Genomic DNA, 26,176 nt, shown 5'->3' with positions numbered 1-26,176 from the left:
AATCTATATGGCATGTTTACAAATGTCATTTATAATTACATATTATGTAAATAACTAAATCAAAAATCAGAAATATCGATTTTCTGTTTCGGAGGGATTCTGGATTATAGAACAATGATTAGTTTCAAAATAATGCATAAATCTCAAGTTTTTTTTTCTTCTTTTTTTTATTCTTGTTTATTGAAATATGATTCAATTTTCGTTATAAGGTTTTTCATGAATCAGAGTCGCTGCATTGGAATGGTGGTGTTTTCCCAGTCACAATTGGATAGTAATTTTTCCGAAGGAGTTTGATATTCTGTGATGTCCATTGAACGCTGCTGAGAGGACAACTTCTGAATTCTTTGACTGTTTCATCCAAAATCTGATCGTATGTTCTGTACAATAAATATATCACAGAATAAGAACCAATTTCCGGTTGATTTAAATTGTAAAATGTTGCGGGGAAACATTTATCCCACAGAACAAAATCTCTTAATAAACGATTAAAAACATTATTATGTCTGTCATTTTGTCATGCCTGTTTGTTGACTGTCATTGCCAGGTAATTTTCATGTGTTCCATGATTTAACAAAAGGTCAAATCACAAAGGACACACTCTTTAGTAAAAGGTTGCCCAAGCTTTACAACTGGAACAATGATTGGAGTAAATACCAATAGTATGATTCTTTTGACTCTTTCCGAATCACAATAGTTAACATCACTTGGCAATAAAACGTTAAATGTTGATTTATTTGTTGGTTAGTTTTGTTCACCTTTGGGCATGTTAGGGACGACGTTTATTTTATTATCGTCTTATTTTTTTTTCTACGTTTGGCATTCATGGATGAAGTTTTGGAAGAAAATTTTTTATTTCTTTATTGAAAACGTAAAAAGTTAAACATATAAAAAAAAAAACCTGATAATAAATCTTCATTTTAAACTTACGTGCAGAAAGACTCTTTGGACAAATTATTTGTTGTGAAATCGTGGTCTGCAGGTTTCATCAGGGGTCGTAATATTTGGGAATAGTTATCAAGCTTCATGAATATACTGTTAAGACATGGTCGCAACTCTTGTATCACTACAATGAGAAAAAGTTAACTTTCTCAACTAATCACTGTATATGAGGAAAATTACATTTGGACAAAAGCTTATTTACCATGATCAAACACTCACGTGGGTATATAGGATTTATACAAAGGCTTGTTTCTGTAGTTGTAAAAATGGACAAAAACTTTCTTTGATCAGCACAGTCTGTGTCGTTAAAAATATCAAGTTCTTTTGCACAATCAAGGAGTTCCTGTGTATATCTGTAAATGAAATATCCATAGTTTGAAAATACAGAATTGTTTATGAAGAATGAGATTATTTAAAGCTGAAGTAAACTTAGGATTAAACATCTTAAAAAATTTATATAATTTATTAAAACTGCCACCCGGTAACATACTTAATACATGATTCTACTCTGCACTTTTCAGTTTCCATCGTAAGAAAAATAATTAAATAAAATTCACATAAGCGATAGTTTTAAATTCATTTCTTACAATCTGATAGAATACAGTGATTTAGCAAAATATAAAACTACAAATTTCATAAGAATCGGAGAATTTAAAAGTTAATATCGATTAAAATACAGTTTAGCGAAATTGACAGGTCAAGGTACATTTATTTGTAGAATCAGATCTTTGCGTAGTTAATGGCATCATACGATTTTTATATATAACGAAAAAGTGTGGACCATCAGCAACCTTCACCTGTTTACAAACACTTGGTATAATGCTTAGCATTTCAATATTCCAGTCTATGTCTAACAGATAATTTCCTCGAGAAAGTCATTTTAATATAAAATTCTTACTTGCAATAATCGGTGAAAAAATTTTCTCTGAGGAAAAAGTTGCCTTCTTGGTCTGTAGCATCTATTGAGGTTTTAGGACATGAAAATACCTCAAGACAGCTGTTCTCCACATATGTTGTAAAATTCGTGTATTCAGTTTCGTCGTTATCTCGTCTTATCAAAACATTACCTACATATTTAATTATGAAGAATAATTTCAGGACTTGAAATATTTAGCTTATAGCCTATATTCAGATTATAAAGACTACGTATGACATGACACGTATCTAAGAATAATAAAAATGCCAAACTCCCTGTAAAGTTATTTTCGTTTAACCTTCATTTAATTTAATTATTCTTTGCACAACTGAATCTATATGGTTTATATCGGCTAGTACAACTGAATTTATATGGTTTAAATCAGCTAATACAACTGAATTTATATGGTTTATATCAGCTAGTAAATGAATCAAAGATTTGGAAATGCCCTTAAAGGCATTTCCACACAATGGTATCTTCAGATATGATTGATGCACTGGTTTTTTTTTTAAATTATAAATATAGACTTACCCATGTTGGGCCGAAAATAAGTCATGCTAATGAAAAATAAAATCAAAGATCTAAGAAACATTCCACTGTGCATCACGACCATTCTCTTATAACACCAATGTGGGAAATGTAGATTTCTGTTGACTGCTTCTTATAAATACAGTCAATATCAAAATTATGTTTAATGGTGAAGAAAATTATTTTTACACAACTATGTAAAAGAGATGATTATCCTTTTTAAATGACACTTATACATTTATCCAAATGTCAAAAACCAGCTATTATAAATTTTGAATTGCATAAGTGATAACTACTCTTGTTCATGTCGCCCGCGTGGCGCAGTGGTTAGAGCGTCTAGAGTCGCGAAGTAAGGAGTTGATCCTTACGTCCCGGGTTCGAATCCCACTGTGGGACGTGGAGACCGGTCCCTCGGATGAGAACGTATAAACCGAGGTCCCTTGTCGTAGTAGGTGCTGGCACGGAAAAGATCCCTCGCTGCTCAATGACCGGAAGTGCTGAGTATAGGACAAAATTTGCAGCTCTCCTCCGGCAAGTGGTGGCGTCTCCATATGAGTGAAAAATTCTCGAGAGGGACGTTAAACAACATACAAACAAAAAAAAACTCTTGTTCATACTAATCACCTTACAAAATGCAATAATTGTAATGAAATTGATTTTTTTAAAAATCAGCTATAAAACAAACCATATCAATGGGCAGTAATGTCTAAACAGTTTGTTTGGATTTATTTGTTTTGTTTTATTTATTTATTGTTATTTGCAAGAAGGGTACATATTTTGTTTTGTCATATTTGTATCTGTTTCTATCATAACGTCGAATTCGAAACCCTTGATTAGAATGAATGTAAACATAGTTTTACGGTTGATAATTCTATGGTTTTCCGGCCATTTATTCTTGAAAAACGTGAAGTGTTCCTTTCGAATTCCCGGACCTGATTTTCGCCGCGTCAAACCTACCACGTAAGACATATATATATTGACTGTTCCTTTGCAAGGCGCTTGGCATTAGAAGAGAAAGTCACGAGTCTTTCGGACGAGACCTTAAAAAACCAAAGCCCTGTCACACGATAAAAAAAAACCTCACTGCTCAACTGCCGAGTATAGGTCTAAATTTGAAGACCCTTCACTGGCATACGGTGACGTATTTAATAAGTGAACATTCTCTAATGGGATGTTAAACAACAACGTAAAAAAGCGAAAATGTAATAATCGCTTTTTATCTCCATGAACAAATACGTTTTTTTTAGAAAGTAGGAAATATTCTGCAACAAATAAAGTTTTCTAAATGCAAATTTTACTCCTCGATGCAAAATATTCATACATTTCCTATCTTTATACGTTTTGCATCCATCCCGAGGCAAATTTAAGTTTATCAGTAGAAAAATATCAAAATCCTTGTCAGTTGACTTAACAGGAAAATTACCATATTTTCGAAATTTGGGAAAATTTCTTTTTAATAATAGTTCTTGTAATGGAGATGTTTCTGAATATGAAACGAATCCGAATCTGTAAGAATCTGAATCGGAGGGATCTCGATCCCGATTTGAAAATGAACACAACGCATACAAGATTTCTGTATACATTGAGAATATTATTACAGATTTTTTAGTCCCCTACCGGTGAAACCGGAGGAGACTATAGGTTTCCTCTGAGTCTGTCCGTCCGTCTGTCTGTCTGTCTGTCCCTCTGTCTGCCTGTCTGTCAGTCTCTCCCACTTGGTTTTCCGCACTTTTTTCCTAAACGCTTGCAGATATTGAGCTGATTTTTGGTATGTGAGTGTATCTTGATGAGTTACAGATCAACTTTGCATTTCATTCCGCTTCATTGATTTTTGACGGAATTACGGCCTTTTCAATTTTTAGGGGTTTTCCGCAATTTTCTTCTAAACGCTTTCAGATATTGAGCTGATTTTTGGTAAGTCACTTTACCTTGATTAGTTATAGGTCAAGTTTGCATTTCATTCTGCTTCATTGATATTTGACGGATTTATGGCATTTTCAATTCTTAACGGGAACCAGATTACACTTGCCGGTAGGGGACTAGTATTGCTTATGCAATACTCTCAGAATGCTTGTTTCTTTGGTGTATCAATCTGTAACCTGTATAAAAAGTTTAATGTGTTTGCGACCCCCCCCCCCCCAAAAAAAAAAACACCACCACCAAATCCGAAGAGTAATAAGTCTATGGTTGAAATCGTATATAGATGTTATATTTGTATATTAGTTGCAGCAATGTGAAAAAATAAGAGTTTATGATGTAGGCTAGATTTATTTTTTCTAGGGGCTAGGGAGTGTGTTTAAAATGTCAATGTGAACCATGGATTTTGATAAGGGCGGGGAGGAGGACATACTAATAAATTCCCACTGGGAGATAATAATCACCCTATTTCTCCGACTCGGATATTTTTTTACCAAAAAAAAAAATAAAATTCCCAACTCTCTCCAGACGTGGAAAAAACTATCTGTGTGCGGGGGCATGTCATGATTTGTGATTCTCCTCGACCATGCTTACGAAGGTCGTCCGTGTTTCCCAAAGGAGGGCGTGGGGGGAGGGGGTGGCAAGTTCATCTTTGCTAACTATATTACGTACAATTTAATAACCCTGAAAAATAGGGGGCGGGGCTGGACTACTTTGACACCTTCCACCGCTTGATAGCTACTGAAATTCAAGTCTTTGAAAATAATGGAATGATAGACCAGCCCCCCCCCCCCCCTTCCTATTAATTTTGCCGTTATATACTACACAATATAATCAGATCAAAATTATCAAAATAACGGCTATGTCCCTCATTAATAAAGTTTCTAGACTTTTGTTTTATGTTCAGTTGCGCCCCATTCCCGTACTGTAATTGCGTCTTACAAAGCATCCATATTACATATTACAAGTATATAGTAATAAGAGTCTTTTCAATACATACGAAAGCTATCAGTTTTGTATTATTTTATTGTTCAACTCAATAGACATTCGTTCCTCGGGAGCTCGAGAATTGTGTTCTTTGAGATGTAGGAGACAAATTAAACTTTTTACTGTTCATTTTTACAAGCTACATTCTTCGCCAATGAAGAAAATTTTCCGAGAAATGAAAGGAACAAACTCGCCAAAAATTCGAGTTTGCCCACGGGTGATGAGTAAAAGACGAGATCACCCGTAGGTATCCTACGATGGTATTTCGCAAAATTAATTATGAACTAGTTAAATTCAGAAGGAGGAGGAGGATCAAACATTTTTCAAATTTAGATTCGATATATTCCTCGTCGTCTTAAAAATGAAAAATAAATTAAAGAAATAATAAAATATCATTATTATTCATTGTATAATTAAGAATTTTCTTATGATGATATCTTTCTCAGTTTTCAGATCGGGATCGCGATCCCTCCGATTCAGATTTATTTTCAGATTCGATTCATATTCGATTCGATACATAGCGGGTTCCAGTAAATGTTCAACCAAGCCTCTTTCTTTACTCCTCACTAAGATATAAACAGTAGTGATGGAGAAACTCCAAGAGTACTGTGCAACAATATATTCGAGAAGTGGTGTAAATCAGATGTGGATACTTAAAAATTCCAAGGAACTTTTGGAAAATTTGAAATCACAAGATTTTACCAAAATCAACAGCTTAAAAACTTACGACTTTTCAATTTTATACACAACCATTCCCCACAATAAATTAAAGTCCAGGCTTTTTGATATCATTGACAGCTGCTTTTTCAATAAAAATGGAACTCGTAAATTTACTTTCCTTGTCATTGGTCATTTGCAAAATCCTTTTGTTAAAAAACATACAATTACTCTGAAGTTGACATTAAAAAGATGCTTAAGTTTCTGATTGACAATATCTGTGTGGTTTTTGGAGACCAGGTCTTCCAACAATCTATTGGAATTTCCATGGGTATCAATTGCGCCCCATTATTAGCAGACCTTTTTGCATTCATATGAAGCAGAATTTGTCCAAAACCTTGTACGTGAAAAGAAGAAAACACTTGCTGTGGCCCTCAATTCGACATTTAGATATATCGACGATGTATTGTCAATTTACAATTGTCAATACAAATTGTCAATTTCCATTCTTATGTCCAGGTGAGCTTGAGATAAAAGATACCACAGAGTCTGACACATCTGTTTCATATTTGGATATTTACTTGAAAAAGACGTTGATGGTAATCTAACAACCAAGCTTTATGATAAACGTGATGACTTTAACTTTTCAGTCGTCAACTTCCCTTACTTATGCAGCAATATACCTTCATTAATTCGATATGCAAGAGCATGCTCTACGTATGTACAATTTCTAAAACGAGATAAATTATTGACAAACAAGTTGATGAAACAAGAATATCAGCAGTCTCGTTTAAAGTCATCATTTCGTAAGTTCTATGGTCGATACAATGACCTTGTGATCAGCAAATACAATTTATCATTGAGTCAAATGCTGACTGACGTTTTTCATACTAATTGTTAGGCCATTATTTACACACTGAATTGTCGACTGATTTTTCCATTATTTCCCGATCATGACAAGGAGCACGCGGTGGGTGTGACCGGTCGGCAGGGGATGCTCACTCCTCCATGGCACCTGATCTCACCTCTGATGTTTGGAGGTCCGTGTTTGCTCTGCTCCTATTTTGTATTGTTTAATGGACTTTTGGGCTTGAATACTGTTCGTTATCTCCATATATTTCATTCAGAAACATCTCTAATTATACCTCAATATTTTTTTCATAAAAATCAAATAGGATTTTTTTTTTATTAAACAGCTGCTTTAAGGGGTTTCTGATATATTTCAATTGTTTCAATTGACAAAATTTCCTTAACTTGTGTGAGCAGCGTACAGGCAATTATGTCTCTCTGAATTTGAAGGGATGAACTTTACGGTCCAATGTTAGTTTACATTTCCTAACAAGGCCATTACAATGACCATAGAATTTACGTAAATCCGAGTTTGAACGAGGTTGTTGAAATCACTGTAACATCAGGTAATCTGTCAGTAGCCTTCTTCACTTTAATAATTGATCGTACTGAGAGCATGCTCTGGAGTATCGAATATGTTGGGATACATAAACACCAAATTCAGGTGATAGTGAAATACATGTATTACAACATAAATAAGGAAAGTTGATGTTGATATAGCTAAAGTCAATTCGTTTGCCATACAACTTAGTTGTTAGTTCGTCCTTATCGTCTATAGTCAGTAAAACATCCAAATATGAAACAGATGTGGCAGACTCTGAGGTTTCTTTAATTTCGATTTCACCGAGATATATCCAGGTGACATATGAATGCGGTAAATATTGTTAATTGATAAATATCGTCAATATACATGTTTCTGAATGCCAGGTTGAAGGCCACAGCATGTGTTTTTTCTTCATATAGAAGTTTTTTAATATAAACTCTGCTTCAAAGGTATATAAAAACATGTCGGCTAATTAAAGAGCTCAGTTAGTGCCCATCGAATTCCTAACAGTTTATTAGAAGACCAGGCCCCAAGATACATAGCGGGTTCCAGTAAATGTTTTACCAAGCCTCTTTCTTTACTCCTCACTAAAATATTACTGTTATGAAGGAGAAACTTCAGGAGTACTTTTCAACAGTATATTCGAGAAGTGGTGTTAATTTGATGCGGATACTTAATTTTCAAAGAACTTTTAGAAAATTTGAAATCACAAAATTTTACTAAAATCAATAGCATCAAAACGATAAATTGAAGTCCAGACTTTTTGACATCATAGACAGTTATGGAAATAAAAATGGAACTCGTAAATTTACTTTCCTTGTCATTGGTCATTTACAAAATTATTTTGTTTAAAAGCACTCTGATTGTACACACAAGTACTCTGAAGTTGACATTAAAAAGATGCTTGAGTTTCTGATTGACAATATCTGTGTAGTTTTTGGAAATCAGGTCTTCCAACAATCTGTTGGAAATGTCATGGGTACCTACTGCACCCCTTTATTAGCAGACCTATTTTGTATTCATATGAAGCAGAATTTATTCAAAAACTTCTACATGAGAAGAAGAAAACACTTGCTGTGGCCTTCAACTCGATATTTATATATATCGACGACGTATTGTCAATTAACAATTGTTACTTTCATTCATATGTCGACTCGATATATCCCAGTGAGCTTGAAATAAAAGATACCACAGATTCTGACACAACGTTTTCATATTTGGATATTTTACTAGAAAAAGACGTCAATGGTAACCTAACCACAAACCTTTACGATAAACGTGATGACTTCAACTTTTCAATCGTCAACTTCCCTTACTTATGTAGCAATATACTCTTATCATCTGCATATGGGGTTTATGTCTCTAAGTTGATTCAATACACAAGAGCATGCTCTACGTATGAACAATTTCTAAAACGAGGCAAGCTATTGAAAAACAAGTTGACGAAACATAGATATCAACAGTCTCGTTTGAAGTCATCTTTTCGCAAGTTTTTCGGTCGATACAATGACCTTGTCAGCACATACAACCTATCATTGAGTCAAATGCTGACAGGCATTTTTCATACAAATTGTTAGGCCATTAGTTATACACTGAACTGTCTACGGATTTTTCCGGTTTTTGTTTCCCGATCAAAATAAGGAGCACATGGCGGGTGTGACCGGTCGACAGGGGATGCTCACTCCTCCATGGCACCTGATTCCTCCTCTAAATTTCGAGGTCCGTGTTTGCTCTGCTCCAAATTTGCATCGTTTCATTGGACTTTTGAGATTGAATACTGTTCGTTATCTTCATATTTCATTAATAAAATATTTTTTTGAGTACCAATTACAAAATATGAAATTTTTTGAGTTCCATTTTTATTTAAGAAGCAGTTTATGTAACTCAAACAAATTAAAACATGATAATCATTCAAACTGAAGTATGTTTATTTACATCAACCTCCGTTCAGAGTTTAGTAATATATTTCAGAGAAACGCGGTATTTAGAAAATTTCATCTATAATTACATGTACATTATGTATATATGTGATTCATTACTTTGAGATCTTTCTGTAAATTTCTGGTAAATCTTGGTTAAGCAAGCAATGAATAGAGCCAAATAATGCTTAAATTTCAAGTATCTTATTGCTTTTGTCAATGGGAAATGTTTCAGCTTTGTTATGGCTAGTCAAAAACCTGGATCACTGCAGTGGAATTGTGGTGTCCTCCCAAATACAACTGGATAATGATTTTTTCGAATGATGTCGATATTTTCCGAGGTCCACTTAACTTTGTTTTCGGATCACTGCACTAGAATGGTGGTGTACTCCCTGTAGTAACAGGATAGTAATTCTTCCGAATGATGCTAATATTCTTCGATGACCATTGGACTTTATTTGAAGGGCAGCCTTTAAATGCTTCGATTGTTTCATCCAAGATTTGATTGTACGTTCTATTCAATAAAAATATCACATAATCATTCTGAGTTGATTTTATTTTTTAAAAAAGTTGGATAAAAAGAAATGTTTAAGAATTAATACAAAGGTTAAATTACGAAGGTCAAAGTCACTGAACAATTAAATTTTAAATACATGTCCATTCTCTGGTCTGTAGTCATTGAATTGAGTGAATGTGTCTGCATGTGAAATTATATGTATCCTTTCAACATTTGACTCTTTCCTTAATATCTTAAATTTTTAATGTCACTTGGAAATTAAAGTTTTATGTATGTTTCTGTTGATTAAAATTAATACAAATCTTTTTTCTGATGTTCACATGACATGAATTGTATCATACTCTTGAATCCATTACAAACGTAAGGTTTGGTAAAAACTGACGACAAAATCGTGGAAGGGGAGGAATAACTTATTAAGGAATAACTTTTGGTTAACAAATTTTTCTTTATGACCACTGTTAAAGAGATTGCAGGGTTTGAAATTAACAGTCGCCACTTGTATTAATAATATAATAAGTTATTATAACCCTTTTTCAAAATTTTATATAAATATTTTAATCAAACAGATTCCTCTTAAACTTACTGACAGAAAGAATCGTTGGACAAATCTTTATTTGTTGTGAAATCCTGACCAATGGGTGTCATTAGGGGACGCAGTATCTTAGTGAAGTTATCAAGCTTCTGGTTCAGGCTGTTAATACATTGTCGCAAGTTTTGCAGCACTACAATGAGAAAGAGTGAGTTTTATTAACTTAAATCATTATAAAAGAGCAAGATAAAATTTAGATAAAAACTGATTCACTTTGACCAAACTCACATGGGTATATGGGATTCATGCAAAGGTTTGTTTCTTTCTTCGTATACATTGAAAGGTATTTTCTTTGGTCAACACATTCTGGGTCGTTATAAATGTCACGTTCTTCCGCACAATCAAGAAGTTCCTGAACATATCTGTATAAAGATTCACATGATAGATAAATCTAAAAGGACAAAGAAGTAAAAGGCATGCGCGCTAGTATAAATGATGTTTTTGTGATATATTCATTTTTACATTAAAACCTTGACAAAATGCTTACTTGCAATAATCTGAAAAGAAATTTTCTCCAAGGTAGAGATTTCCTTCTTGGTCAGTTGAATTTAGTGTCGTAGCAGGACATGAAAATAATCCATTACAATCGTCCTCCACGTAGATGTATGTATCGTTTATGTATAATGTATCGTTTATGTATTGATCGAAGTCATCGAATTCATCCCGTCTCATCAAAACATTGCCTACATTCACAAAATGTTTTTAAAAAAAAATAATCTAAATATGCACTTGAATATTCAAGGAAGGATTAAAGTCTCAAAGATACATATACAGGACTTGCCTTAAAAACATTGAAAACGTTTAAAAACTGGATCCTAAACTTACTATAAAATCATTATGTTTATATTATATTAACTAAGGGTAAAACTGCTCATTTTAAATTTAAATGACTGAATTTATATTGTTAATTTTAATATTCTGTGATAGATTTCCCCTCATTTATTCCATATATACCTGATCCCACCTCTGATGTTTTAGAGGTCCGTGTTTGCTCTGCTCCAAAATTTGTATTGTTTAATGGACTTTTGAGCTTGAATACTGTTCGTTATTTCCATTCATTTCATACTCAATACTATTTTGTTCTAAATAACAGAATTTTATGTTTTACTTACCGCTGGCGTACCCAAAGCAAGCCCAACTAATGCAAAATAAGACCCAGTACCTAACAAACACTCCGCGGCTCATGGCTACCATCGTTTTGAGACAGGAATGTTGGATTTATGTAATTTCTGAATACTGCAATTTATGACAACAGTGAATTATATAAAATTATCTTCAATTATCCTCAAAATTATTTAAATCTAATGATTTTCGACTGTAATTCACATTTATGAAAATGTCAGAAATCTACGATTATAAATTTTGACTTGTAACTATATAAATTGCTTTTGGTTTTCCCACCCACTCCTCTTTCGAAATGCAAGCATTTGTTAAGCTTGCTAAACTGTTCTTTGAATCCAGATATGTTACAGTCACGTTAATAGTTAACCATCTTTGGATTGAGAAAACTCGTTCGTATGTATCCGAGCTTAGGGATTTTGTTTTCATCACAACTTTACATGTATATGTTTCAAGCTCACAGTTGTACAATGCTTAAACCTGTGGTTTTCTGGTCGCTTATGCTTTAAAGGTGTAAACAAAAAAATATTAATTACATTTTATCGCTTTTTGTGTCCAAATGAATTCAAAATAACCCATACAGGTTGGTGTGTGAGAGTCCTACCGCCGGTACTCACATTTAACGTTAGCTGCTGCTGCCAATTTCAAATTTTTCAATTGTACAAACATATTTTGTTTTGAAAAGTCATGTAGTATTGACTGATGCAGTAATTATTTTAAAGGAAAGTCTTTACACTGCTCACTGAAAAGTTTTAATTCAGTGGTTTCTGAGTTTAGAGGTTTTCCTCTATCTGTTACAATGAAACTTGGATGTTTAAATATCGGATCAATGGAGAGCAACAGAAAATTGGCTTGCATAGGACTAGGTCAAATTTGGACAGAAACAGAAAGCCATATAGATGATACAACTTATAGCACTATAAAACAACGACTTAGATGTTTCAGCTTATAGCACTATAAAACAACGACTTTTAGATGATACAGCTTATAGCACTATAAAAGAACGACTTATAGATGTTTCAGCATATAGCACTATAAAACAACGATGTTAGATTTGACAAATAAAAACATGCATTGATGTTAACTGCATCAAAGAAAATTTCAAAAGCACAGTTTTCTTTTCCTTTTTGTGTCTAATCATGGGCATTTTTTCAGCTTTTTTTGGCCCCCATAATCTGAGAATCGGAGGCAAATAGTTTTTGGTCTGTCTGTCTGTCTGTCTGTAATCTGTTTGTCCGCAAAAACTTGGCCAAAACTTTTAAGTTTTAACTTTCTGAAAGTACCAACATTTTTGACCTCATGACCCAGACTTCCAGTTTGACCTTTTGTAAAACTTGAACCAACTTGAAACTTGGCGATAACTTCTGAATGGTTATAATGCTGGGGCTTTTATACTTGACGTGTGTACCTTATGACAAGACCTTTCTTTGAGTACCCCTATTTTTGACCTCATCATGTCCTTGGAGTTTGACCTACTTTTGAAAAACGTTAACTTTGCACATAACTTATGAATGGATGTGCTACGGATTTCATATGTTTATTCCTTGTTACAAGATCCTTCTTGGGCACAAACATTTTTGACCTCTTGACCTTGGAGTTTGATCTGCTTTTAAACAACTTTAACCTTGCCCATTTCAGAACGGTTCGTATTAGAACTTTCATATTTCATATGTGCTTTCCTTGTGATAAAACCTTTCCTTGGGTACCATTAAGTTTGACCTCCTGACCTTGGAATTTGACCTACGTTTGAAAAACTTAAGCCTTGGCCATGACTCTTGAATGCTTGTTGCTGGAGCTTTCATATTTCATATGTGTATTCCTTGTGACAAAACCATTCTTGTCTAACATTTTTTTACCATATGATCTTGACCTTGGAGTTTAAACTACTTTTAAAAATTTTAACCTTTTCCATAACTTTTGAATATATAGTTGGTACTAGGGTTTATATTTCACATGACAAGGTCTTTCTTTGGGTACCAACATTTTTTACCTCAAAACCTTGACATTAAGAGTTTGACCTACTTTTGAAAAAGAAATTCTTGGCCCTGAGCTGCCATATGGGGGCAGCAGTGTTTCACAAACACCTTTTTCATCTTGTTTCATGTGTGTTATTGTTACAAATTAAACACCCTGAATCACTGTTTTGAAAACCACAAAGTACTTTCAAATGGTAGTACATGTGATGTAAACTGAAAAGCTAAAGAAAACATACAATAAAATTTACATTTATAAAATTTAATTACAATTTTGTACCTTCTTATTCTTAATAACAACAAAAAAACTGATATATGGAGTGAGATGGAAGCTACTACAGGAATAACTTGTAAGTGTTTTGTCAATATTAATCCACTTCATGTAGGTAAGAAGGTTCTGTAAATATCTGGATACTGAAATGTAAGAAGCAAGCCTTCATACTATTCTCTAAAACTTATTTCAACAGTAAAATAAACCCATAATTCTGAAAAATGTAACTGGCGAGAACAAATTCACTACTGTAACTGTGGTTATTTTAGAAACATGTATCTGAAACTTTAAAGTTCAAATAAAACATTGAACATTGAGGCAAAATACACATAACAAAATTGGACAACTTCTCACACATGTGAACTCTGTAGCACTGTATACAAATAAAAATTGAACATAGACACAGTATTTATAAGATGATAAAATACTTTCAAGTTTAGTAAAAAAAAAAAAAGATGAAAAGAAAAAAATCCTACATGTATTTATCTCATTCAATGCATAAAGAACACATCAACAAAGTGTCTTTATTTTAACAATGTCTATTGATAGTACTGGTAGCCTTCTGACTGTGCCCTTTGTGACTGACCCCCAGAACTTCTTTGTGGAGGGGGACCAGTCCATGGTCCCCTTGGATTTTGACCCCCAGGAGCACTTTGACTGTAACTGTCATTGAAATGACCTTGGGGACTTCCAAATCTTGGTGGTTGACCACCTTGAATTGGAATTCTGGGGCCGGACAACAGTGGAGGGGGAGGCGTAGAGAGATTGGGGGTAGGAACGCTGATTGGAGGTGGATGGGAAATGGGAACACTAACTCCCGATGAAACAGGCAACTGAGTCCTTAACGGAGGTGAAGTAAAAGGAGGAGGGCCAGAGGGAGGAAAACCAGCGATAGATGTTGGCTGGGGACCCTGATGCATGGATGGAAATGCCTGCTGCTGAGCAATACCACCAGGTGGGGGCAATGATGTTGAAAAGGTTGATGGAGGCAAAGAACCGTATCCAGCCGCTAGGTCCCTCCGTCTGTAATCCGAGTCGTCTTGTAGTGGTACAGTGATAAGATTAGTCTTCCTACCAGGTGCTAGTGCTGACATAGAGGCTAGTTGGTAACTATCAGCTTGTTGTCCAGGTATGATTGACTGAGCAGGTGGCTGTCCTTGTGATAGAGGGAGTCTAGGAGGAGGGCCTTGTAGCATGGCTTGAGTGGGTAGAGCCTGGGCTGGGGGTGGTATCTGACCCAGGATGGGCTGTTGATACATGGCATCACTAGGGCGGGAGGAGTGTGGTAGATTCAGATGACTCTCTCCACTAGCGTGCCGGCCGGCTGCTGTTGTGTACTGCTCTATGATTGGTGTAGAGTGCTGTGATTTTGAGCTTACTTTAGAGGTTGTGTATTGTTCTACCACAGGTTTACTTGCTCCAGATGCCTGACTGGTGGATGATGAGGACTTTGTGGAGTCAGTCCTCATGTGTCTGTGGTAGATGTGGGCTTGGAGGTCCCTATGGGACAGGTAAGTGCGCCTACATCCACCATCCCCATGCTTAGGCCCTCCATAGCTACAGACAAATACAGTCCCCAGTGCAGACTGCTCTATTCGCTGGACAGTTTCTTCACACCTACAATTCATGCAGAATATTTTCAGCTATAGGTATAATCCTTACTTGATTATTCATTTAACAAACTAATTCCATTGGTATTTCTTTTTAAAATCCTTTATGAAGTATACCATGCAATAATATAGTATGACAATAAATAATTTTGCATTAAAGTGAAATTCATGGTGGAGACTGTTAAAACATAATTTTCATTTAGCATACATGCAGTTGGAAATAGACACTTGCTTCCAAAGTATACTAGTGTACTTGACAGAATTAAGCTTACCTTGGACAAACTTTATCTGTCTTTCTTGCGCAGTCAAAGCAGAACACATGCTTACATGGAATCTGGAAAATTCAAACATTTATTCCTGTAGACTGATTTTGGTATTCATTGTTTCATTGATATTCATCAATTTGACTTTAAAATGTATATAAAGTGAACATAAATACTTTATTTCTATTAAAGTAGGGTAACTGAAAGTCTGTTATCAGATTTGATAATGACATGACAGGAGACTTACTCAATGAGTTCTATATATACTATAGATCACCAAGTTTTTGCATCACCTTATACTTGGAATTTACAAGATACATTTTAAGCATTGAATTCTTATTTTTGGATGTCATCAGTCCTATAACACACCTGGCTGTGCCTACAAACTGAATACTTCGCGTTAGCTCGGTATGATAATTTGTTGGCAGGGCCATGTGTTATAGGACCAACGACATCCAAAAAAACAGAATTCAATGCTTATATTTACATTCTCTAATTTTTTTCTCTCATCAAAATTGTTTATTTCATTCATCTTTAATAATTATGAATTTAGCGCCCTTCAGAACTGGTGTGCTTAATAGACGTAAGAGCCATTTGTATCGTTGTAAAGTTAAATAACGCAAATGAATATTGCGAGGAAAAAAATGACAAATTAATTTTAAATGCACATTTGTTGTATTTTTACCTTAATTTAACAGGGTAGTTGTTTTTATTAAATTGAGTCAAAACAATATACATTTTGGTGTTCATAGAGTATTGAAAATGCATATAGTTCCTATTGTGTATTCTACTGCACGGTGACAAGGTTTCGCGTGTGTTATAGAAATTTGAACGTTGTGGATTTCTAATGGAAAACAGGCTTATGATGAATTGATGCTTATTGTGAAGTGATTTTCATTCCCCTTGACTTTAAAATATATTGTTCATTTGATTTTATCAATGGCTATAACGAAAAGTGCTTATAACGAAGCAAAATTGCCCATCCCTGGGACTTCGATATAAGCATGTTTTACTGTATTGCAAATATACCATATTTGGCTGAATATAATATGCACTTTTTTTCTAGAAAATGTTTTTCTGAGAAAGGGATGCGTATTTTACACCACAATAGGATTTTGATAGTTTTTTCTTTTAGGTGAAACGCGGCTATCATACGGACATATCGTAGTATTACCTAGGCAAATGGGCAATTTCTTGTTTATCGCTGTATTTAAAACTTCGGAAAATTAATGTTGGAACGTAGGCTTGTTGAAAATGTTATATTTATAATCTGTTGATAATGATAATCTGTTGTTAAATAATATTAAAACAAGTTACAATTAATTTGAGCTGCATATTCATCGTCTTCATGTAGGATTCCTTTGCCACGTGCTTGCGTAATCGTAGTACACATGTACCTAATGGACACTTGGTTGGAAAAAAAAAAATAATTGAGCAATTTCATAATGAAATACAATAAATCAACATTTACTTTGGGTTCTAAATAACACGGTGAAAATTCATTTCAATATAAACACCCACTGTACCACTGTATACTATATGTCCCAATCGAAGCCAATGTTGTGAACACGTGCGCTTGTCACTTGATCTCAACACTCAATGTTTTTAAAGTTAGAGCACTGATTATTTACTGCCCTTACTAATGCCTTTGATCGTTTTCTTTGTTAAAATTCGGGGGGTCGATTTTTAGCCTTCGTATGAACTTGTGTTGATTACGACATATTAAACAGTTAAACACTTGTTTAATGTAATTTTACTTTAATTATCTTATATTTAGCAGCCTCTAGTTAAATTAATTAAGAGTTTAAAAAAAGAAATATAAAGTCTGTTAAAACTTAAGTGTTACAATTACTCGTGCTCTATAGAAAATAAGATATCTGCGAAGATTACTTCGATGTATAAAGACATGATTTACCCCATGTCAATCTGTTCAAAATAAAATTCAACAATTTTTTCGTGCTTTGTTGAAATAAAATTATTTTTGCAAGGATAAAGACAACGTGTTATGTCACGATTGCCGTTAGCTAAAAATAAAATAAAATGCAACAATGTTTCGTGCTTTCTTGAATAAAATCTTTACCACAGCAAAGTTTAAGTGCAAGATTTATAAAATTAGCCTGATATAAATTTATTGGGATGACATTTTGTGCTTTGTTAAAATTAATAAAATTATATCGCGATTTTTAAAGACAACATTGCCGTTAGCTTAAAAAATGATTTATAATGCAAAATTTAATTATTTCTATGAATAATACCGCAATGCTTAAAATCAGGAGTATCGTAAGCTCAAAAAAACAAAGTCTGCGTATGAAAAATTACCGTGCTTAAATTTTCAATACATTATTTCCACAAAGATTTTAAGTTAAAATTACTGCAATGTAAAAAAGACAACATTACTGCTTGGTCAATTTTTTGACAGCATATAATACAACCGAACTGTGTTTTTTCCCCAAATTTTCAAGCCAAAAAAGGGGGGTGCATATTTTACACCAATGCATATTATATTCAGCCAAATACAGTATACGAATATGAAATTTTCACATGCAGTGAGTCTTATGTAAAAATAAAGTTCTTGACAATATAAAGTGATTTACAGAACTTAATAAATGACTTTTTAGTTGACAATGTACCTACCATACGACCATAGATGAGAATGGGCAGTTTACATTTGTCACAGCAATGAATCAGGGGGTCCACCACCTTCTCTCCAATAAGGTTAACCTACAATATGATACAATGCAGGAATAGGCTTTTTTTATTATAAGGAAACTTTTCACAAACTTGCCTCAAGTATGGCTTAGGTCCTAAAAATACACAAAGTGTAGCAAGCAACACTGATATTTTTCATTTAGCTTCTTCTTTTTTTTATGTACTAAACAGAACAGTTGGACAGTAGAAAGTGCATGTGTTATATTGACCTGTATGGAGAAAATTGACATCCAATGGACATATTTAATGTCTTACAGATCCCAATTCTATAATTAAAGAGTACTTTTACATCACAGATTATACAACAACAAACAAGAATGGATGTAAAAATCCAATATATGTTACAGCTACCAGACTTATGAGCTACAATGTATAACCGACAGTAGATAATTGGAGTTATTGGACTGTACCTTGTGGTTCCATCGTAATGCCTGACTTTGGTGCAGGGGTTCTCCTGGCTGTTTAAAGATCGGTGCTTCAATGAACTCCGAATCAGCAACACTTGAATTTTCATCTTAAAGATTAAGATAAATATGACGATACTTATAGCAGGCTAAATAATATTTTTTTTTATTCATTTTAATAGATTTTCTTTGAGACAGAATTATTTTGAAAACTCTTGTCTGACTCAACTGAAAGTAGAAATCCCTTATTAATTATTCCTTTAAATATATGTAAATATGTAATAAAGAAATGTCTTTGATATTAATGTATCATCTGTTCATGTATACCCTGTTTTAAATCTACACATCAAGAATCAATATTGAGAAATAAAGTTTTTGTCATCTTGGCATCATTTTCGGACTTTTCATAACTGTAATTTAAAGTTCTGTCCTTGATGTTTTGTCAGTTTTTGGGCTACTGAATGAGGATATTTTGAAAATGAAATCATTCTAGAAGTACATTTATTTCCCTAATTATGACCCTTTTAATTCAATACTGCATGTACCATAAGGTGATTTAGATTTAATTTGGTTAACACTAGTGTAGTAGTTCTGGAAATGATTCTCAAAACATGAAATATTTAAAGAAGAGAAAAGGATAACTTACCAAACAAGAGGCCCAAGGGCCTTAACGGTCACCTGAGTATAATACAACAATTTAGAGAATCCATAGAGTATAAAATGAACTCAAAGGTGAACCTTTGTTGCCCAAAATCAAGAAAAATATTCAATATATTAACAAACTATCAGTGCTTCTGTACTATTTTAATTCCTTGTTGAAATTTCTTACATTGGCCTCTCTTGGTCTTTGATGAACATTTAGTAAGACAAGTTATTTTTGTCTCATCTTTATTCATCTATTACTTACAAGTCTACCTGATCATTAAAACTAAGGAAGTACTTTTTGTATTATACAATAAAAATTCTTGCATAATTCTCCTATTCTATTAACCTTTCAGGTACATTATTTACAGTGTTTAATTATCAAAAGTAAATGGCAATGGGGAATAACTCCTCTCAGTGGAATACAAATTAATAGAGCCCTGGCCAGGACCAGGACAACCAAATGGTCCAGATGTTCAAAAATCTGGTAAAAATACCCTTCCTTATTAAAACTTTTACTCTTTTTGCCTCTGTTATGCCCAGGTGCAGAGAAGATTTTTAAAGAAATAATGCATTTTTACTACAGATTCACTATAATAATATTCGCTATACATGTGTATTATCAATAGAGCCACCCCCCTCCCCACTGAGAAACACCAGAGCCTCTCACCCTGGGACCAGAAGTTTGCTCACCATAATTAATCATTTTGTTTATCTGCTTAACACTAAGGAGCAGACAGGATTATTTAATAGAATTAATGCATTTTCACTATATTATCAAGAGTCCCACCCTTACACCAGTACATCTGACCCAGGGGTCATGAAATTCACTACTCTCGCAGAAGCACTCTTGCTCATTATAATTATACACTTAGCTTCTTTGCTTTTTAACCAGAATATTTTCAAAGAAATTTTGCTTTTTCACTATATAATCAATAGAGCCCCCCCCCCTTTTCACCAGAACTCTTGACCCTGGGGCCATAAAATTCACAATTTTGGAAGAAGCATCCTTGTGTATCATAACAATGTACTTAGTTTGTTTAAATAATACCAAGGGGCAGAGAAGATATTCAATGAAATAATGCACTTTCACTATAGGATCTATATAGCCCCACCCTAACACAAAAACCCCCAACCCTGGGGCCATGAGTTTCACAATTTTGGAAGAGGCATCCTTGCTTATCATAACTATGTATTTAATTTGTTTCAATAATATCCAGGAGTAGAGAAGAAGATTTTCAAAGAAATAATGCACTTTCACTATATGATCTATATAGCCCACCCAGAGCACCAGAACCCCTGACCCTGGGGCCATGAATTTCACAATTTTGGTAGAGCCACCCTTGCTTATCATAACTATATATTTAATTTGTTTAAATAATACCCAGGAGTAGAGATAAAGATTTTCAAAGCTATTTTGCTTTTTCACTTTATAATCAATAGAGCCCCCCCCCCCCCCACCTTTTCACCAGAACCCTTGACCCTGGGGCCATGAATTTCACAATTTTGGTAGAGTCACCCTTGCTTATCATAACTATGTATTCAATTTGTTTCAATAATACCCAGGAGTAGTGAAGAAGATTTTCAAAGAAATAATGCACTTTCACTATATGATCTATATAGCCCCGCCCTAGCACCAGAACCCCTGACCCTGGGGCCATGAATATCACAATTTTGGTAGAGTCACCCTTGCTTATTATAACGATGTATTCAATATGTTTCAATAATACCCAGGAGTAGAGAAGAAGATTTTCAAAGAAATAATGCACTTTCACTATATGATCTATATAGCCCTGCCCTAGCACCAGAACCCCTGACCCTGGGGCCATGAATTTCACAATTTTGGTAGAGTCACTCTTGCTAATCATAACTATGTATTTAATTTGTTTAAATAATACCCAGGAGTAGAGAAGAAGATTTTCAAAGCTATTTTGCTTTTTCACTATATAATCAATAGAGCCCCCCCCCCCCCCCTTTCACCAGAACCCTTGACCCTGGGGCCATGAAATTCACAATTTTGGTAGAGTCACCCTTGCTTATCATAACTATGCATTCAATATGTTTCAATCATACCCAGGAGTAGAGAAGAAGATTTTCAAAGAAATAATGCACTTTCACTATATGATCTATATAGCCCCGCCCTAGCACCAGAACCCCTGACCCTGGGGCCATGAATTTCACAATTTTGGTAGAGTCACCCTTGCCTATCATAACTATGTATTCAATTTGTTTCAATCATACCCAGGAGTAGAGAAGAAGATTTTCAAAGAAATAATGCACTTTCACTATAGGATCTATATAGCCCCGCCCTAGCACCAAAACCCCTGACCCTGGGGTCATGAATTTCACAATTTTGGTAGAGTCACCCTTGCTTATCATAACCATGTATTCAATTTGTTTCAATAATACCCAGGGGTAGAGAAGAAGATTTTCAAAGAAATAATGCACTTTCACTATATGATCTATATAGCCCCGCCCTAGCACCAGAACCCCTGACCCTGGGGCCATGAATTTCACAATTTTGGTAGAGGGCTCAATGCTTATTACAATCATGCCAACAGTTTGACTGCTTGATGTCCAGGAGTAAAGAAGAAGATTTTTAAAGATTGCATTAATTTTGGTGGTTTTAGCCCCACCCCTCAGGCCCCAGGGGGGCAGGGACCATGAAATTCACAAATTTTGTTCCCCTTCACACATAGATGCCATATGCTAAAATTGGCTGAAATTGGTTCAGCGGTTTCAGAGAAGAAGCTGAAAATGTTCAAATGTTAACACACGACGCACGACGGACGACGACGGACGAAAACAGATAGCAATAGGTCACCTGAGTGACTCAGGTGACCTACAAATATATATATGTGAATTGCAAGAGGTATATTCTTGTTACCCAGGTTACCCAGTTACTCTTATATCATTCACCAGAATAGTTAAAAATTTTGATTGCAGACATCTTCAAAGACACTTATGGTAGTTTACTGTCTTACAAAAAAGAAAGAAATTTTGAAAGACTACATGAACTAGATGTGTTGATAATGCCACGAATGCCCCAGCAAGCAGCCAAATTTCAAATGTAATATTTGTATTCAAACTTGACCCTTGAAACTGAAAATTTCTTATTTTTTCTAAGTTCAAGAAGAATAACTCTGTTAAAAATCATCAAACCATAACCAAATTCGAACTTGACCTGCGTATTCCTATGACAAATCTATATGTCAAATTTGAGTTGAATGTGTGCAACTGTTCCAGAGATAATGAACGGAAAGTGAATGATGACAGAATGACGGAAAAGGGTAACACTATATGTTCCCGCCATGAAATGGCGGGGGCATAAAAATCAATAACAGGATAGAAACTTCCAAAGCAAATATATTATAAGCCATGACTTTTTGATGACATTAAGACAATATATACCCGTGTCTGGAACATCCGGGGGAGATGCCTCTTTCTTTATCTTTGTGGCTTTTCTTGGTCTCCCTCTCGTTGGTTTTGGTTGAGTTTTCAGTTTGATTGGGATATTTTTTTTGACATTTCCTGTATTCACTGTACCACCTGCCTCAGATTCAAGCTCCATTGCTAAAAATAACAAATTTCTTTCATCAACATCACACATATAAATGTATGTGAATTATCACTTGCTAAAATGATTGTTAGATAATTTTAATAGGTGATGAGAATATATTCGTTTATTTAAGTCTCCCTTAATCAAGTTAATTTACTAATGACATCTTTATTATTAGACAACATCATTTTCATAAGGACTTTAACAAATATAATTTAAATTATCTTTTATAACAGATTAATGGAGAAGTCTTTTTCTACCCGATTATCAATGAAATTTACAATGCTTATCTTTAATGCATAGATTCCAAGACTACTAATCCTTTTCACATGTAGGAAGCATCCTTGGGCCAGTTAAAGGGAGAGTTCTCTTTGAGGTGGCATATTTGTAATACAATTCAATAGAAATCTATGTAATTATACCTAAGGGTTGAAAAACTTTTCAATACAGGGTGTTTAACTGTTTCTGCATATTCATTAGTCCCAACTTTGTAGTTTCCAAAAAAATGTTATCAAGGATTTATGAGAGGAAAATTTTGCAAAAAAGAAAAGAATATAGCTGCATTCCATACAATTTTATCCACATGACAGTCTAAATAAAGCTGAATTATTTATTCTTAAAACAGACATTTTTAGAATATGGATCTAAGAGGCAGTTTGCGATTTTACATCATTTATAATTTGTTCCAAACAGCTGAAGGATTTCTCAAAGATCAATCACTGACAAGTTTTGTCTCTGAAGTCCCATACTGCTCAAACTTGAAAATTTGAAATATCTATTCCCTGGACAGACGATTCACATCTGGGTACTTCTTTTTTAAAATGCTATTAGTATTGGTGATTTTTCATCTGTATAGTCCAATTTCACAATATCAATACAGTTATCTCTTTTATCATCCATTTAAAACAAATACTGACAACCTGACTTTTGATGACTGTACATAATCAAAACTTTGATAAAACAATTATGATGTTATAGTAAATAGTGTTTTTTTTAATGATATATATTGCTGGAAAATGTACTATAAAATAAAGTAGTTGTAATTTTGTAAATTTTTTAATATTGTGCCAAAATATCTGACATTAAAAGTTGGGACATTATTATTTAATGCAGGTTCATGTAAATATATAGGCAACTCCTTCTAGATATATTCCAAAAAAATTTCTGACAAGAAGATAAATCTTTGAAAACCAAGAGTTTTTGGTCCACTTTGATCCCCACAAACTCTTGGCAGATTACACTTCTAACACTGTGGCTGATACATTGTTTCTTCCAAGTTAGACCCTTAAACCAAATGAGAAGACTGCTTTCATGTTGCAATACATCTTTTATAAAAACAACAGGTGAACAATCATCTATAAATGTTTTACTACTCTCTGTTCTTGTACACACAAATACATAATATTCTCACTTCATATCTATTTTTGTCCTCTGATAAACCTTTAAGAACCTCCTGAAGTTCTTTAATATGTGCTTTTGTGTGCATCTCCATTTCTTGTTTACAACGAATACTGAACTACAATTTGAAAACTATTACTTGATTGGCTGGAATCCTTTTTTTAAGTACATCCAAAAGATGACACTTATGTCGCCCATAGTTTTTGTGGTGTAATCTGCCAAAAGGTTTGTGGGGAGCAAAGCAGACTGAAAATCCTTGGCTTGTGAAGATGGAGAAGCTAGTGAAAGTGAATCATAACCTACTTTAGGCCTGTGATAATGAAGAACAATACCCGACAAGTAGTGAACATGGTGAAGTATGTGGTTTCTTTCGATTTAATCCTCAATAGTTTCAATTCCAACTATAATTAGGGAGAGATTAATTCATCTACACCTATAAACATGATAAAGTAGTTGGGCAAATAAGACTTTAGGGGACCTGACTATGATGAGCGACTCGATAAGCTTTAAGATCACAGGAGTCTGCAGTTTTATCCATAAACATGATAAAGCAATGTAAACAATAACCAGTGAGCTTCGCCAGCGAAGCAATAGGAATGCAATGTGTTTTTGGCCAATTCTGCTCTGGCGCTTTATCTAATAAAATTAACAACAACTTGCTGTATTATTCATGTCAGTCGATGTTTCTAACCTGATTTCTAGTCCAATTGCCCTCTCATTGCCATACTCATCCCTTAAATTTAACGTTAACTACATCTAAAAAAAATGAAAGAAAAAGTGAGCAAGCTCACATACCCCACGCTTCCCCAAAACTTGACAATGCAACACGTAATGAATGGCACAGTGCATTTTAAATACACAGTATAATAATTCAAAAAGGGGCATTACTTGCAAAAAATCATCACATCAAAACTTCTTGCATACAAGAATAAGGACATTCAAATCTTTGTATGTTACAAATTTAACTGGGCTGAAGTTTCTAGATAAATAATGGAATCAAAATTTCTTGGTAATATACAAATCTATACATTATTCTGAAATACCTACAAAGTTTCAGGAAATTCAGTGCCGGAATTATGCTGACAAACTGTTATTTAAATTCCTCAGTGATTTCGATTTGTTAATGAGTGTAAGTCCATGTCCAACACATGACAGTTTACACATTTAAATAATTGATGGAAACAAAATTATGATGTAGTCATATGAATCTGTTTATATACTGTACTTATGAAATTATTTAAGGCAAAGCACACCAATTTGAAGGGGGGGGGGGGGGGGGGGGGGGGGGGGGAGAGAACTATCGAAGATGGTGTGTGTGTGAGTGTGTGTTTGTGTTAAACCATTAATATTTTGATCTCAAAATCAATAGGGGTCTTTTAAGGTCATAAAATATTTCACATAGAATTTCATTATAAAAAGCTGATTCCAGTGGAGTTTCTTATTACCTAGCTGGAAAGTTTCTTCAATAAAAGGCAAAACTCTTAAGGCAAAAATAATGGAATCGGAATTTCCTGGTAATATGCACATCTACACACTGTGTACTAAATATCTGCAAAGTTTGTCCAAATTCTGTGCAGCGGTTTAAGAGGAGTTGTGCTGACAAACTGTTCCTCTCTTTATTCAAGATATGGCCAAAAACCTAAGTTGAAAAGTGCCGAAATTCCCAGAAAAAATAATGGAATCAGAATTTCCTGGTAATATGCACATCTACACACTGTGTACTAAATATCTGCAGAGATTGACCAAATTCTGTGCAGCGGTTTAAGAGGAGTTGCGCAGACAAACTGTTCATCTTTATATTCAAGATATGGCCAAAAATCTAAGTTGAAAAGTGCCGAAATTCCCAGAAAATATAAAGGAATCGGA

At 34.2% G+C, this 26,176-nt stretch overlaps 3 protein-coding genes across 3 annotated transcripts in view; all 3 read right to left on the bottom strand.

Moving 5' to 3' along the window:
- Positions 1 to 2,467, bottom strand: LOC133203643 (uncharacterized). Its single transcript, XM_061339415.1, has 5 exons — positions 2,387 to 2,467; positions 1,838 to 2,006; positions 1,159 to 1,292; positions 928 to 1,063; positions 1 to 377 (listed from the first exon to the last, which is right to left on the bottom strand). Exons 1-5 carry the CDS (start codon positions 2,457 to 2,459, stop codon positions 215 to 217), a joined length of 675 nt encoding a protein of 224 aa, XP_061195399.1. The 5' UTR covers positions 2,460 to 2,467; the 3' UTR covers positions 1 to 214.
- Positions 2,468 to 9,247: 6,780 nt separating this feature from the next.
- LOC133203645 (uncharacterized) lies at positions 9,248 to 11,555 on the bottom strand. Its single transcript, XM_061339417.1, has 5 exons — positions 11,475 to 11,555; positions 10,850 to 11,045; positions 10,591 to 10,724; positions 10,357 to 10,495; positions 9,248 to 9,770 (listed from the first exon to the last, which is right to left on the bottom strand). The coding sequence occupies exons 1-5, from the start codon at positions 11,545 to 11,547 to the stop codon at positions 9,629 to 9,631; spliced, it is 684 nt and encodes a 227-aa protein (XP_061195401.1). The 5' UTR covers positions 11,548 to 11,555; the 3' UTR covers positions 9,248 to 9,628.
- Positions 11,556 to 13,700: 2,145 nt separating this feature from the next.
- LOC133203682 (E3 ubiquitin-protein ligase Hakai-like) overlaps positions 13,701 to 26,176 on the bottom strand; it is a 17,977-nt gene continuing 5,501 nt past the window's right edge. Inside the window, exons 2-6 of the mRNA XM_061339450.1 lie at positions 22,765 to 22,926; positions 18,718 to 18,821; positions 18,233 to 18,319; positions 15,608 to 15,669; positions 13,701 to 15,342 (exon numbers count right to left, since the gene is read on the bottom strand). Coding sequence (XP_061195434.1) covers positions 14,265 to 15,342; positions 15,608 to 15,669; positions 18,233 to 18,319; positions 18,718 to 18,821; positions 22,765 to 22,926 — 1,493 coding nt within the window. The 3' untranslated portion in view covers positions 13,701 to 14,264. The remainder of the gene's footprint in view (positions 15,343 to 15,607; positions 15,670 to 18,232; positions 18,320 to 18,717; positions 18,822 to 22,764; positions 22,927 to 26,176) is intronic.

This window comes from Saccostrea echinata, unplaced genomic scaffold, assembly GCF_033153115.1.
Source record: "Saccostrea echinata isolate AGI-Se365-2 ecotype Australia unplaced genomic scaffold, CSIRO_AGI_Sech_v1 ptg000051l, whole genome shotgun sequence".
NCBI lineage: Eukaryota > Metazoa > Mollusca > Bivalvia > Ostreida > Ostreidae > Saccostrea > Saccostrea echinata.
The sequence above is the reverse complement of the archived record's forward strand: the minus strand, read 5'-3'. Positions and strand labels throughout refer to the sequence as shown.

Bases quoted from the DNA above. Each gene is read 5' to 3' on its own strand.
- LOC133203645 (XM_061339417.1), bottom strand. From the start codon at position 11,547: ATGAGCCGCGGAGTGTTTGTTAGGTACTGGGTCTTATTTTGCATTAGT. The intron at 10,496-10,590 runs GTGAGTTTGGTC...TTCTCATTGTAG, and splicing joins CATGAATCCCATATACCCAT to TGCTGCAAAACTTGCGACAA. The intron at 9,771-10,356 runs GTAAGTTTAAGA...TTTATTGAATAG, and splicing joins TCCAACGATTCTTTCTGTCA to AACGTACAATCAAATCTTGG.
- LOC133203643 (XM_061339415.1), bottom strand. From the start codon at position 2,459: ATGCACAGTGGAATGTTTCTTAGATCTTTGATTTTATTTTTCATTAGC. The intron at 2,007-2,386 runs GTAAGTCTATAT...TTAAATATGTAG, and splicing joins TTATTTTCGGCCCAACATGG to GTAATGTTTTGATAAGACGA. The intron at 1,293-1,837 runs GTAAGAATTTTA...TTTCATTTACAG, and splicing joins TTTTTCACCGATTATTGCAA to ATATACACAGGAACTCCTTG.